Below are 15,984 nucleotides of genomic sequence, written 5' to 3' on the forward strand. Positions count from 1 at the left end.
TTGGCTTCTTTTAAATACTCAACCATGTCATTAAAACGGGGGTTTTGCAGAATCGTCTAAAACAATTTATGAGTTGTTCTGCATTCACCTGTTCGTAGCAGGCGGACGGGGTAGGTGGCCTGTGCCAGGAAGTTCGGATCACTGAACATGTCCTCCTCGTAGACCGTGAAGCGCAGGAAGGTGAAGGTGGGGTTGTGGATGTCAAACACAAACTGCTTCTGCACCCACACAGGATTCAGACCGTTATCAGCTGGGAGGTAAAACAAAAAATAAAAATAAATGCATATATTACAGCATGAATGGGAATCAAATCAATTAAGGCGACGAGGCGGCAGCTGTCTTACCTACGACATCTGTCTTGCACTTGCAGCTGTCGTAATCCGCTCCGTAGATCTCCACCTCCACAAAGGGACAGACGATGCTGCGGCCATTTTTAGGCAGATGACGGGCCCCCAGCACCTGATCCAGGAACAGCGGATGAATGTTGAAAGCAGGTACAACACTGGAAATGTTTAGGTGTGACAAGACTAAATTAATCTCGCTACAAGTTCAATACTTGTATGTAGTGTTTGTTCTGCCTGTGATCAATCGGACCTGTAACTGGATGGTGATTGGCTCCACGTGTAAGGTGTCCTTGTCGAAAGGGTCAAAGGCGTCGTCCCTCATGACGTCAGGCTGGGGAACGAAGCCGCTGGCGCCTCCGAGCATGAACAAGGCCTGGTTCAGCTGCATGGGTTTATCTGCACACACACACAGTTTTGTGTCTTACAGCTGACATCCTCAGTGTTAACCCTTCCTCTGGTCAGATTTGACCCATTTTCAAAAAGTTTCTATATCAGAAATTTGGGTTTCTTTCAACCAAATTGTCAAAAATAGTAGACGGGAAGATAACACAAGGGTTAAGAGCCTGGTGCTGCAACATTTGACGGGTGTGTCCATCAGAGGACCCGAAGGCTGAACCTGGTTATCCTCCTCAAAAGAGAGTCTAACAGCACTAAAGACAAAACCTAATGATGCATTCAGGTACTTATTTATACCTAGTAAAGAGTTGTTAGGTTTATAACCAGGAAATAGTTATGTGGTTACCAAGAAAACCTCTGATTTATTTATTTCAGCTATTTGAATTTGGAAATAAGGAAAATAAAGTAGCTGCTGAATCAACTTATCTGTGCGTCTCTCTGTGAAAGCCTCTACGCTCTTTATCTTTGTGAAAAGACTCAATGTGTAGAGAAATGTCTCTTGGAAATTCTCTGGGTACTTCTCTTGTTTGCTTTGACATTGTGTAAATACTTGTACATCTGCACACTGACCTGGGGTCTGGAAATTGAGTGCGACTAGCTGGGAGCCACAGAGCCACATGGGCAGCGGGTCGTAGTTGGACGAGTCCAGCCTCTGTCCCCGGGGATAGACTCTGGAAAGCTGACGGCGGTTGTACTGCAGGAAACGTTTCCCTCTGCTGCGTGTTGCAAACTTCTCGGCCTTTGTCTCTGGGAAGGAGGACATGTCCCGGTAACACGCCCTCTCTGTCCCGATCTCTGGAAGCAGCAGCAAATTAAAAAAAGAAAAAGAATTATCACAGAAACTTAAAAAAAATAAATAAATAAAAAATGAAGCAAGAGACAAAAAGAGCAGTTAGATCCTTACTGTCCTCGTTGAAGGGGACAGGTCTGCAGTAGACCACGAGCTCAGACAGCTCCACCGCGATCTTCTTCCTCCTCTCCATTTGCTTCTCCTCCTGCATCTGTTACCATGGAGATAAGCCAACCATACTGTTCAGCCAATACAAAAAAAAAAAATCCCTTTCAAATATTGGTTACTTTCGAGACAGCAGCAATGCGGCCACAAAATTCTGTTTCAAATAATTAGTCTTCACATTATGTCTTAAAATTTTATAAATTGGGCACCCGGATAGCTCAGTTGGTAGAGCGGGCGCCCATATATAGAGGTTTACTCGTCGACGCAGCGGGCCCGGGTTCGACTCCGACCTAGAGCCCTTTGCTGCATGTCATTCCCCCCTCTCTCTCCCCTTTCATGTCTTCAGCTGTCCTGTTGAATAAAGGCCTAAAAATGCCCCAAAAAATTTTTTTGGTCATACTGACCCGTGCATCGGCGTTCTGTGCTGCCTCTCTGATCTTGGCGACCCAGCTGGTTACGTCCTCCAGACTGTCGGCTGCAACGTCCAGAGTCTGGACTGGGTGAGACGACAGCTGCTGGGAGTGGATGGTGAACACATAGGGACGAGAATTCTTCCCGTCCTTATGCACCACTGAAGAAAGATGAAGGAAGAGATGGAAGCGTGATCAGTTTTGTGTGAGAAGGCAGTTTGCTATGAGGGCTAATAGGTAATAAATCACTGTTTTCATCTACTAATAGAGCTATTACAACACAGGAAAATCAAAACGTATGAATCCGTGTTAACTTTGAATTTTCAATAAACAGGTTTGAAAAAATATGTGGCCCAACTAGTGGAATTTGTAATCTTTTGTATAACTGCAATCAATTAGTGGGAGGAAAAAAAATGTGAATGCCAATAGTCTCTTGAGCATGAAATGTATCAGCATGTATGTTTATGTGTTCAAGATGTTGGTTGGTTAGTTTAGGAACGGATCAATTACATGGGAAACTGCAGTGTCTGGTGGTGGCTAAATGTGAAAGAATATGTAGACAATTTAAAGTGAAAATATTGTGTATTTTATACAACAATGCAGATAAATAAGTTTACAAATATGTTGAATTTTGCTAGATTGTAAGACAATTGGGTAACACTTTACTTGAAGGTATCTACATCTACAAGAGTGACATGACACTGTCATGAACACATGAACCCTAACCATAACTTGTCATGACAAAAACCGAATGACACTTACTAAAAGAAGCGTTATGTCATAAACGTTTATGACTTGTTTATAATGTTTGACACGTTCATGACAGTGTCATGTCACTCTTATGTAGATACCGTCAAGTAAAGTGTAACCAACAATGCAAGAGAATTTGAAGGAGAATTTGTTTCTACGTGAAGTGTAGTTTTTGGTAGGGTTTTCTGGGTTAAATTGCATAATTGAAATTGGCAAGTCACACTTAAAAAAAAAACAAACATCATTTGACTGAGTATACCTCTGTTTGTTTACGGGACTCACCGACATGGCAGGTGGGTACATCAATGAAGCCCTTGAGGAATGTTCCAAGAGGACTGTTCTCTGTAGACTGAGACGACACAACAATACAAAATAAAAGATTTGATTATGATTGGAAGTTGATCATTTGAATGAATTAAATCTTTACTTCGAACGATTAAAAGATATATATATAGATATAGATATCTATCTATCTATCTATATATATCTCTATCTATCTATCTATCTATCTATAGATAGATATATCTATATCTATATATATATGGAAGATTAATCCATTCCAGCCGTTCTAGCCACCATTGGACTGTAAAATGAAGGAGACAGACGAGAATGTGCTGCCTGGATCATTAACTGGAACATTTACTTGTAAAAATCTTCTTCCTGCCAACCCTGGCTACCAAAATCTGGTGCCACTGATATGTCTGCTCTTCTCTCTGGTGCTCTGAACCAGACGGCAACACAAACACCGCTGCACGTGACGCTAGTTATCACTATACTCGACAGCAGCTAACGTTAGCCTACCGCTAGCTAGTAGCTGGATTAAACACGGTTAAAATGCTGACAGCTAACGGTAAACGGTGTCAAGTTTGACTGTGTTTTAGCCGTCGGAAAACAATGCAGACGGTGCGTTCAATGAAACTGGTAAACTACAGTCTCGTGGTGCATTTGAAGTTATTGTAAATGTCCTTTTCCCACCTGGTGGTTGTTTTTGTCGTTCAACAGCAAATTACTAGTGAAATAAGTTATTGTTATACATTATTATTAAATCATTTAATTTTGACCATATGGCCTTAGCAATAAACAAGCCGTTCTTTAATGTCACCAACTGTTGTTTAGTACCCTTTTACTTTCTTAAAAAGTATCGGTTCAGGCACCGTTAATTATGTATGCGATTAATTTCGATTAATTAATTACAGAGTATGTAATTAATTAGATAATTTTTTTTAATTGATTGACAGCCCTAATATATATATATATATATATATATATATATATATATATATATATATATATATATATAAACTGTATAAACAAATGACAAAAAATTAAATATATAACAAAAAAAATCGAAACAAAATGTAGTGACCCATTCGAGAAGGGCTAAGTAGAAGCCCTATAGGCTCATCGGGTCCTACCACCACATCTACGTCACAGTTTACAGGCAAGACAAATCAAACAGACTATTTAAACAATACAAAAATACTACATTACATTACTACTCCAATTTACGTCCTACTTTATCAAGATATTAAGATAAGGAAGAACAGACAAAACAACATTTGACATTGTTAAAGCTCCATGTAAGAATGCAAACTCACCACTTCGTCCAGCTCTCTGGTGGGAGAAGTGGGAACCTCGTCCACATAGTTTGCAGGAAACCACAGCTGTTTCTTCCCTCCGTAGTCACCTCGCCACCTAAAGACAAACACACAGGTCCATGACGAGCTGCTGCAGAGCTCAACAGTGACCGTGCACTTTTTTAACAGCTCTGGTTCCAGAAGTGTATTTTTTTTTTTGCGTCCAACTTCTCTATTGATGTTTCATTAAATGCTGATACAAAGAGTTTAAAGCCTGGAACCAAGCCAACCAGCTCCTAGATGAATCTTGACCATAAAACATTTGATTCGGCACAAAATATAACTTTGAAAACCGCAAAAAAAAGGACAAAGGTACAAGACCGTGTACACTACAGAAACCATCATAGACTTCAATGGTAGCAGCTAGCCGTTCGTGGGTGCGGTGAACATTTCCATGGCAACAGTACAGAGTTCCACCAATCCGAGATGTCGCAGTTACGCTTAGGATTGTGGGTAGTGTTGAACTTAGGGATGTAACTATTACCGGTGTAACGGTAAACCACGATAAAAATGTTGACAATAACAATTACCGTTTTCATAAAAAATATCATTATTATCACGGTGGATTACCATGGTGTGGAAACTATGTGTTTAATCCTTCCCATTTTCATCCGAGTCTCCTGAAGTTGCCGCGCAGGCGCCCTGCGTAGCCTCCAACGTGCATTTCTTGAAGTTGGAATCATTGCGGAAGGAGGAGATGACAGCGCTCAGGACATTTGATGTCAAAAGTTGCACTTTTGATAAGGTTTTGCCTTTATTTTTGTAATATAAACACTGTTACACTTTTTGAAACTATTTCAGCTTGTGTAGGCCTATCAGTGCTTTCTGAACATATTGAACACACTTTTAAAAATACCACGATGATTCCGAAAACTGTGATAATTTTGGTCACTATAACCATGAGGTTAAATTTTAATACTGTTAACATCCCTAGTTGTACTTCTCCAAAAGATCGCGAATAAAACGTGTTTTTCTTAAAACCAGGTTGATTTCATACAGACGTTTAGCTTCTACAGGAGCAGAAACTTTCGTTTTACAACCTCAGAGCTTGTGGTCAGTCTACCTCGGATGGTTTAGACCAGGGTTTCTGCAGGTTTTACCACCTCAAATTTAAGACTTTTTAAAACCTTTTCAAGACCTTTATGAATGAAATTTAAGCCTATATCACAACATCAAAGTACAACAAAATGCAGTCACAAAAGTACTTGCAAAGTAAATAAATGTATTCAAATTGAATTAAAAGCGACAGAGTAATAATATTATTATTATTATTATAAAATATTATGTTCATATACAGCAAATTATATTTGGACTATAGCGAAAGAAATAACTACAACACCACAAGTATTTCAATGAGCATTAGAGGTAGCGTTGCATGGACGTAGGACAATGTAAGAACTGTTTAAAATGATTTAAGAACTAGAACACAAGACTTTTTAAGGCCTAAAATTTACATTTTTAAATGTTAGACTTCTTAACTCTTGTGTTGTCTTCCCGTCCACCATTCAACTTTTAGTTTTTCTGGGTCAAAATTTTAAATTAAAACTTCTTTTTTTTGTCACACTTCTCACTTTTCCCGCCGTTTTTGTTTGATTTTTTTTTCCCAAGTTTTTTTTTTTCACTTTTTCCGACGTGTATGTCACTTTTTTCGACATTTTTAAAAAAATTATTTCATCGATTGTTTTTCTTCCTGCATTTTTAAAGTTTTTTCTGACATTTTTGTCACTTTTTTTTAATTTTCTGTTTTTTATTTTTATTTTTTTAAATGCTATAAAATTTAATAAAACACCCAAATTCAATTAAAGTACTGAACTGATTTATTTTACTTGTGAAGAACGGAACCCCACATTTTTTAAAAATGGGTCAAATTTGACCCAAGGACAACAGGAGGGTTAAGACCCCGCAGAAACCCTGGTTTAGACAGATAATAATCAAAATCCTTATGGAGAAAATTAACAGGATATTTACTTCCGGAACCACCCTGTTGAGCTCTATAGATGTTATCAGACGCATAGGAAGGCCCACTGAGATTCACTCACCAGCCGCCCTCCTGCTTATCCACGTTGAGGATGAGCGCCTGTTTGGGGAAACAGAGCTCGTCTTCCCTCTGAGCTCGATAGTCGTACAGAGCTTTGACCGTACACTGAAACACACAGCAGCAGGGGATACACCATCAGACAGAGCTCTAACCGTACACTGAAACACACAGCAGCAGGGGATACACCATCAGACAGAGCTCTAACCGTACACTGAAACACACAGCAGCAGGGGATACACCATCAGACAGAGCTCTAACTGTACACTGAAACACACAGCAGCAAGGGATTAGGGCTGTACGATATGAGGAAAATATGCGATATGTGGTAACATTGTTGAATATCGCGATAACTTACGATAAAATAAATAAACAGAAATTAAAGTGTTCTCTGTTCTGCGTTTCTGCAGCTTTGAGCAGTCTGCTAAAGTACAACGAATTGCTCGTTGAATTTAAAACAAATAAAAAGGAAATCATCTCCAACATTCTTTTTTGAACAGATTGAACATTGAATTGAATGTAAAAGGCAGCACTAAAAAAACGACAGGTACATTTTAAAAATGCAGTTTTCTACTGATATTTTCTTTCAACTAACACAAAAAAATCTCAGTGTCTTTCGCGATGTGTTTATTGCGCCAGTTGATATTGCGATGACGATTAAAAAAAAAACTGTATATCGTGCAGCCCTACAAGGGACACACCATCAGTCTGTCTGCCACAGTGAACGTTTAGATACGACCACTAAGGGGTGCCAAAGTCAAAAAGACTTAAATCCTAAATATTGGTTCCATTTCCACACTCAAAACCATCTCTTTCCTCTAATGTTTCTTTACTTATTCATCCCCCCCCCCGCCCCCCAATCTTCCTCTTTAACTAATCAAAGCCCGGAAATCACTCACACTGGAGACACTGGAGTTTAACTGAACTCCTCTTCAGTATCAGTCATTTTACTATCTACACTTTAAATGATTACACTGCACCTCCAATATTTCTGCTTTTACAGTACAAAGTTGAATGCAAATATGAACCAACTTGTACTTGTTGTACTGCTATGGGTTGGGTACCTCTTTTGCTGCTGATGATTATCAAGAAAAGTATATCCATAGTAGCTTTACGGGTATTCAAATCTGCTAATCATTTCCTAAATAATATGATGATTGAATAATAATAATAATAACAACAACAACAACAACAACAACAACACACAGATTGAACTGAAGGTCTGCAGCGCAAACAGTCTCACTTACCCGAGCGGAGGGCATCTTATTGGCCTCCACGTAGAAGTGAGGCGTGCGGACCTCATACAGCGCCCCGTAGTCAAGCTCCTGACAAACAAACAAGAAATAATGGTTCCTCCTGGAGAGTAATGCTGCTGTCGGATTTGATGTTGAAATGTTTCTGAATACATGGAGGAAGTGTTTACAACGGCAATCTTCAACAGTAGCAGTTCTAGACCATTTCCAATGGAGGGGCCACATGAGATTTTAGGGGTACCCAAATATACTAAGGCCCAAGTACCATACATACCTTACATACCACCAACCCTCCATACAGTAGGTTTGGTTCTACAAAAGACTAACGATACGTGTAACAATACACACAAGAATACTTGTTGGAGCCACATATTGTATGTTGTTCATGGTCTCATTTATATTATTTATTGATTATTATATTGTGCACTTAGATTGTAGGTGGTGGGCGTTTTCATCGAGGATTGAGCAGAAGTGATAACATATATGTTTGCTGCTGCACTAACGCACTTATTTCGACTCACAAAGTACCTTTACATTTGGTAACTGCAGTGTTAGTTGTATTTTACGTGTGGAGGAATAAATCATTGCAATACAATCTGGAGCGCATCCCAGTGTGTTTATGCATCTCTCTGTGTTTAGTCCCTCGCGGCAGCACTTTGTTGGACTGCCTACAGCCGCAACAATACTCATTAAGTGTTAACCTACATTTTATGTACCACTGCCCATGAATAATATCCCCTTTTGGTGATAAAGGCGGGGTTGTCAATTAAATGATAATATTTGCCTGAGTACTGATTTTATTTGCATCGAAATGCGGTTTAAGGTGCAGATTGATTGGAAAAGGCTACACTGCATTGTCAAGCTACAATAATGCCATTCTGGAAGTCACATTTGATTGATATAATTAATCTACAAAATGAATCAACAAGTTTAATAATCGATTATGTCTTTTATCGAGCAAAGACTTCAGACATTCACTGGTCAACTAAAAAACACTAAATAAAATATGTCATAATAGGCCAACAGACTGTCAAAACATGGATTTAGTTTTTCGGTTTTGGAACACTGGGATAATTTTTCTTTACTATTTTATGGACTAGATGCTTAAAGCTATAGTGCTCAGTTTCTGCTGCCCCCATGAGGAATTCTAAGTAATGACAACAACACTGTTGGCACATGATACAAGCCTTCCTTCATCGCGCACGAGTAACATTTCTGAAAGTAATCATTATTTGCAGTCCTAAACTCATATTTCAAGTCAAGTTAGACTTTAATATCGTACAAAAATGAATGGAAACCATTGGCTGCTTTGTGAAACAGAAAGCAGTAATGTAAACTTGTAACGTGATTGGTGAGGTGTGTGTGTGAGAGTGTGAGTGTGAGAGAGAGAGAGAGAGAGAGAGAGAGAGAGAGAGAGAGAGAGAGAGAGAGAGAGAGAGAGAGAGAGAGTGAGTGAGTGAGTGTGAGTGTGTGTGTGTGTGTGTGTGTGTGAGAGAGAGTGTGTGTGTGTGTGTGTGAGTGTGTGAGAGACTCACCGTGGTGCCCATGCGGTCCAGAGTGTCCTCGTTGATGGGGTAGCGGAGCCTCATCTTGCGGTACAGAGGTTGCTTCTCGTAGTAGCTGACGAGATCGACGAGACTCTCAAACTCCGCCGAGCTGCCCAACATGAAGAGACGGCCCTCCTGCTGGATACGACAGTGTTTGATCTTCCCCTCCGCCCTGCAGACGGATGATGGGCACAGGAAGAAAATTAGCCACAAAAACAAAAAGAGACATAATGGAGTTTTTGGTGTTTTTTTAAAGAGCACCTATTATGCTTTTTTGGGGATTTTCCCTATATTTTAGTGTGTTATATGAATGTTTGTGTATGCAATAGATGTGTAAAGTAAAAAAAACAAACACATTTCACTCCAAATAAGGCTCTCTCTCCCACAGACAGCACTTTCTTTTCTCCTTTTTTTGATTCCTGTTTGAAATTCCTCAATTAGTGATGTCACTAATTGAGAAAGCCAGCCCAGTTTTTCATATTTGCTGCCCATAGGTGCTGCCTGGGCAAGCACAGCCCGCCCAGGGGCTTGTTTGAATTTGGTTGACCAATCGCAACAGAGTGCGCCAGCTGACCAATCAGAGCAGACTGGTTCAGAGAGAGCGTTTCAGGCGGAGACACTGCAGCAATGGGCAATATGAAAAGGATAATGTATTGTAAACCTGTTCTAGTAGACCCCACGAGTACAAATATGATACTGAAAGGGAGTATAATAGGGGCTCTTGAAATGAAACTGATGAGTTTATGTTGTCGTTGGTTTTTTTCTACCTGAAGGAGATGGCGTAGGAGTTGTGTTCGCTGCGTTTTCGCACCAAGAAAGCTCCGTCTCGGGGGACGCGCATCAGCATGTGTTCAGCCTGAACACGGGACAGACTGGAGTGGAACCACCTGGAGAACACAAAGCTATTCTATTCAGTCATGGATGAACCGTTTTCCCTTTTACTTTGACACAAATCAAAAGCGAGAGCCAGACTCACTCTCGGCTCTCGTGGGCGTTGGGCTGAGGCACGGGGCTGCCCAGCCTCATCTCAAACTCGTTGCAGCGCAGTGGCGTGTCTCGGTAGTGGCAGATGAGGCGGTAGAGGCTGTCAAACACCAGGTTGTCGGTCAGGTAGAAGCGAGTGGAGCCGGACTCCTGCCGTGAATGGATCCTGCAGTGCTGGACTCGACCGGAGCGCCTGGAAGAGGAGGAGGAGTTAATACGTTGATTTCTAGTAATCTGTCATAATAATAATAATAATAATAATAATAATAATGATAATAAGATAAGATACAACTGTTCACACAGAAATTGGTCTGCTCCAACAATCAACAGATAAAGAACATTAAAAAAACATCCGTATGGTCACCCAACAAACATCTGATACACCCCCCCACACACACACACACACACACACACACACAATCCAAACATGTAACATTTATTGTCAAATAATAATAACAAATAAATGATCTCTACTCGCTTATTGTTTCCGAAGCTTTCAGTCACACCTTGTGGCCTTCCTCATCCTTCGACTTTAGGGGCCACAAGATGTGACTGAAAGCTTCAGAAATGGGAATGTAAATCAAACTTTTATTCCTAATATTTAGTTATTGATTCATTGTTAACATAATTTGCCAGACAAGGAGCAGATGTATTGGATGACCTGTGGTCCATTTGATCCCTTTTTATTTTGAAATTTACAATCTTGGCAAATATTTGATTTTTAAAGATTATTTTTTGGCCTGTAATGGATAGGACAGCTGTCGACAGGATAGGGGGAAGAGAGAGGGGGAAGACATGTAGCAAAGGGCCGCAGGTTGGAATCCAATCCGGCCCACTGAGCCTTAGTACATGGGCCCGTGAGCTACCAGGGCGTCCCAAATATTTGATTTTTAAGTGGCTTCCTAATACAATTAAATAATCTTTCAAATGCAATAAATAAAAAAAAGGAAATCTTTCCAATTCAGATTTTGTGACAAATTATCAATCTATCATTTTATCCTTATTTTTTCTATTTATTTCATGTTAAGTTCACTTCATATTTCCCTAACAACTAAATTTGAACAAATGCTGAAAGAAATTTTCTCCCAACTCTCCCCATTAACGATACAAATTCCCTTTAACTCTGCTTACATTCTACATTTTAAATCTGTTTTCTCTTCTCCACTGAAAGGTGGGGGTTATCACTTGTGTAGGAGCCGTCCCGTTAAGTGTTACCAACCAGAACGAGAGGGTGTAGTCCCCAACAAACGTCTCACTCTCCCGGACCAGGAAGGTGCCGTCTTTGGCCCCGCCCTCGCAGTACTCCTGCAGGAGCTTCTCCGCCACCTGTCGGCCGTCGCGGCCTCCGCCCAGCTTCCCATGGAACCAGCGCTCCGCACAGTGCTGCTCGTTGTTGTTACACTCCTGACCAAGAACAGGAAAGAAGGAGTGAGCATCGTCTGTACCTGACTAATACTTTCTTTTCAGATTAGATTGACTTTATTGATCCCAAATTGGGAAATGTCAGCGCTCCAGCAGCAAATATAAGACACACAGCACACATACAAAAGAAATATTAAATAGGATAGAATACAAGAAGAACTATTCCAAAAATATACACAGGAAAGCATGTACAAACGTATATACAAGTGGCTTTTTCCCGATTTTATTCTTTCGAGATACATTGTATTGCAGTTTTTATTTGTTGCTATTCAATAGTATTGATTATTGCGTTTTTATTTTCCTTCTTTAACGAAAACAAAAGTTGAGTAATACACTTCAAGACCATATATCATGAGACATTTCTAAAAACTAAGTTTTTTGGGGGAATTTTAGGCCTTTATTCGATAGGACAGCTGAAGATGTGAAAGGGGAGAGAGAGGGGGAGTGACATGCAGCAAAGGGCCGCAGGTCAGAGTCGAACCTGCGGCCGCTGCGTCGAGGAGTAAACCTCTATATATGGGCTCTACCAGATGAGCTACCCAGACGCCCAAAATTAATTGTTTTCTAAAAAGAATGCACATCACATGTCAGTCAGTCAGTCTGACATTTATTTCATTTGTAAAGAAGAACATAACATGGATTTTCTGCATTCGGTCTGTTTTGCTGGAAACGGAAAAGATGTAGTCGCCGTCAGAGGTACCGTATGAACAGAAGACATTTAGGTGAATCATTGGTCAAAAATAAATTAAATACAAATATCAATTCTGGGGAAAAGAATCAATTTCAAAAAATTTCGCAAAAAAAAAAAAATCACAATACATTTGATTTTCAATTTCTTTTTTTCGCCCCTATTAAATAGTATTTATAAAGATGTAAGTAAACCTATGTTTGTGCAAGTTGCTCTATAGTGCAGTATTGTGATGTATTTGAGTCTTATCTAACACTAAGCGTTGAAGATAAGATTGTATAAGTTGTATTGCATGTGGTAGGAATTCTTGTTCGCGGGCAGGGCGACCCCAAAGCTGTTATAGCCTTTTGGAGAAAGTGCTCCGCTATTTGTCCTCATTTATTTATAATCACCTCTTTTCCTTCCTCGTCCTCCTCTTCTTCAGCTGTCTGGTAGTGAGACGTCTCTTCCGAGTAGTAAATCTTATTACTGGTCAGGACAAAATAGTGTGGAGTCCACGTCTGTGAATCAGAAACACATGTCAGTAACACACACACTACACGGACTGTATATCTGATGTATAAGAACTCACGCACGTGGTCGATGGGGTCTTCCAGGTAAAGGATGCCGTTCTTCAGAGAGTTGCTGATGTCGTTTTCAGAGTAGCTGGCTGAAGTCACCTCTTCATAAAGCGTGCCTTCCACCAGTTTCTTGTGCTGTGACACAGTGAAGAAACGTTTCGAGACACACTGTTCAATGCGGTAGTGTTTTACTGCATGCCTGCACCGTGTCGGAACTTCTGGACAACTTCTGAGCAACATGTTTTTATGGAGGTCAGACATCATGCTCGAGGGGGCGTCCTCTAGCTCACCCAGTAAAGTGTGCCCCAGCCGTCCAATCACAGTGGAGGAGGGGTGGGACAAATAACAACACAAAGACCAACCGTCATGTACAAGTGCTGAACAACAACGGAGTAGGAGAAATGAATACTGCTGGACCGTATATATCTTTCCTATCTATCTGCGTGCTTCAGCCTTCCCTTCATTCAGAACAAGTACTCTAACCCTAACGGTGCCGACCCATAAGCGCCAAAGCGCTCTAGCGCTTCCAGCTGAGTGTTTTCAGAAGAGCGCCTGGCGTTTTCAGCTGGGACAAAATGCTTTGGTTGACAGGCAACCTTGTGAAATTTAAACCAGCGACTGTCCGACCAATGAGAATTTGGTCGTACCAGAGCCAATCAACCAACCAATCGACCAACTGACCTGGAGACGCCGGCCCTACCTGAAACCTACACTGAGTCTGCACCTCCTCTCAAAATCACTTTCTGTAGCTCGGTGAGAGTCTGTTGCCCTATTATGACATTACACATCTGACTTTGAAAGATGCTGTGTCTAGGGCTGGGCAATATATCGATATTATATCGATATTGTGATATGAGACTAGATATCGTCTTAGATTTTGGATATCGTAAAATCTTAATATGCTAAGTGTGGTCTTTTCCTGGTTTTAAAGGCTGCATTAGAGTAAAGTGATCTCATTTTCTGAACTCAACAGACTGTTGTAGCTGTTCTATTATTTGCCTTTTCACACTTTGTCATTAAATCGACATTTCTGATGATTATTTATCAAAAATCTCATTGTGTAAATAATATTTTGTCAAAGCACCAATTGTCAATCCTACAATATCGTCGCAATATCGACATCAAGGTATATGGTCAAGAATACCGTGATATTTGATTTTCTCCATATCGCCCAGCCCTTGCTGTGTCTGATATGGTTTGCTACGCAGGTGTGTGATTGTCTGTGTACCTTGATGAGGATCTTCCTGCGGAGCTGGTAGGGTGAGGGAAGCTCCTCGGCGCTGTTATCGACGGGCTTGGTGAGCAGCAGATCTCCAAACACCTTCTTAAAGTGCGTGGCCATGTTCCTCTGCTGGACCACGCTGCAGTGGTCCTCGATGGACAAGATCACAGGATACCTGCAGAGGCACAACAGCAGGTGGGTGAGTCTCTTCACCCTGGTGTTGGTGGTTAGATGTCAGAAACTAAGCAGAAACTTCACCTAAATATTTTCTGTTTATACGGTACCGCCAACGGCGACTACATCATATCCGTTTCCAGCTTAACTGAGCAAAAGCAGAAAATGCAGAAAGATCCATTTTATGAAGCTCAGCGTAAATTCTTTCAGGAAGACTTATAAACTTCATCCACCTCTCTCTCTTCCTAACACTGATCAGCTGTTTCGAGGCGTTCACTTTTCAGTGAAACCAACCAGAATTGGCCATGAATTTTACGAGCCAATCACAGCATGGTATCCCTGCTATAATTCTGTTCTTTTCTCTGCTGCTGTCAGTTGTCATTTCAGGCAAAGCGTGAAACCCTCGTCCTCCCCTTCCACCTCCAGTCATCGTCATCCACGGCACCCTGGGTCCTCCTCCGGCAGACCGCTCCCGTCGGCTCCTTCGGTCCGGTCTTCGGGTCCTTCACCACCACCACCACCACCAGTGTCTAGACTCCATCAGGGGGGATATGCCTTCGCTTCTCTACCCCTTTAAAATTATTTTTATAACGATGGAGTCTTACCGAGACTCTGTACATTTCATATTATGCATATGTACAAATAAACTTTTGCATATTTGCAACGAAGTCTCTCCTGATTTAAATGTTCTTCTTTAAATGAATTAAATATCACACTGACTGACTTGTGACGTGCATTCTTCTTAGAAAACAATTTGTTTTTAGAAATGTCTCATCATATATTGTCTCTAGAAGTGTAATACTTATAACTTTTGTTTTTGTTAAATAAGGAAAAGAAAAATCGCAATACTCAGTACTATCGGATTGCAATTACAATACTAGAATCTTAATCAATACAAATCGAAATCCAATCGGCACCCATGTATCGTGGAAGAATCGAATCGGGACAAAAACATATCGCCCCAGCCCTAATGAATACCAATACATTGTTTACTTTGATAAATTGGGACAGCGCTGGCATCGTCACCCAGACCGGTGTGACCTGACGAACCCAGTTAACATATCTCAACACAATGAAAACCAGCTCCAAACTTACTCCGATGTGACGAAGGCGTGCTCTTTGATGGTGTGCAGCACATCCAGGAATTTGATCTTGGAGGTTAGCGTGTGGCCGTGGTAGATGATCGGCAGGTCGTCAGGTCCGTCCCAGCAGTCCACTGAGATCAGAAAACACACACATTTAGTTACAAACCTCGACTGAATGTTCAGGCTTTTAAGCTGTGTGACCCTGACAGAAAAGACCAGACCAAAACAGAAATCTGAGCACAAAATAAGACAACAAAAGTACATAAGGGAGTGTTGCAGAATACATTTGATTAAATGAGCAGCTAAATATCCTCAGCTCCACAGTAACAGTGGGCCATATGGAGATAGTCATGTCATGATATTTTTCACCAAATACAGTACCAGTCAGACGTTTGGACACACTTCCTATTCAAGTGAATTGTTAAATGTCAGAAACTAACCAAGCAACATGAATACTAGGGGAGCCAGGCTTATATCATGTGGAGGCGCATACAGTTTCGTTGTCATTTCTTAAAATTCCTC

The 15,984-nt window shown here is 40.8% G+C and overlaps 1 protein-coding gene across 2 annotated transcripts in view; it reads right to left on the minus strand.

Moving 5' to 3' along the window:
- The window catches only part of LOC116038103 (1-phosphatidylinositol 4,5-bisphosphate phosphodiesterase gamma-1-like), a 55,488-nt gene that overhangs the window by 3,109 nt on the left and 36,395 nt on the right, over positions 1-15,984 (minus strand). Inside the window, exons 12-29 of one of the 2 annotated variants that reach the window (XM_031282304.2) lie at positions 15,473-15,593; positions 14,210-14,378; positions 12,997-13,116; positions 12,814-12,921; positions 11,531-11,715; positions 10,304-10,504; positions 10,095-10,214; positions 9,316-9,499; positions 7,775-7,852; positions 6,532-6,635; positions 4,454-4,550; positions 3,138-3,204; positions 2,100-2,266; positions 1,645-1,741; positions 1,311-1,535; positions 595-740; positions 345-459; positions 89-250 (exon numbers count right to left, since the gene is read on the minus strand). In XM_031282304.2, coding sequence (XP_031138164.1) covers positions 89-250; positions 345-459; positions 595-740; positions 1,311-1,535; positions 1,645-1,741; positions 2,100-2,266; positions 3,138-3,204; positions 4,454-4,550; positions 6,532-6,635; positions 7,775-7,852; positions 9,316-9,499; positions 10,095-10,214; positions 10,304-10,504; positions 11,531-11,715; positions 12,814-12,921; positions 12,997-13,116; positions 14,210-14,378; positions 15,473-15,593 — 2,466 coding nt within the window. Of the gene's footprint in view, positions 1-88; positions 251-344; positions 460-594; positions 741-1,310; positions 1,536-1,644; positions 1,742-2,099; positions 2,267-3,137; positions 3,205-4,453; positions 4,551-6,531; positions 6,636-7,774; positions 7,853-9,315; positions 9,500-10,094; positions 10,230-10,303; positions 10,505-11,530; positions 11,716-12,813; positions 12,922-12,996; positions 13,117-14,209; positions 14,379-15,472; positions 15,594-15,984 lie in introns of both variants that reach the window. The other variant, XM_031282303.2, reaches the window with a different exon arrangement.

This window comes from Sander lucioperca, chromosome 11, assembly GCF_008315115.2.
Source record: "Sander lucioperca isolate FBNREF2018 chromosome 11, SLUC_FBN_1.2, whole genome shotgun sequence".
In the NCBI taxonomy this organism is placed as follows: domain Eukaryota; kingdom Metazoa; phylum Chordata; class Actinopteri; order Perciformes; family Percidae; genus Sander; species Sander lucioperca.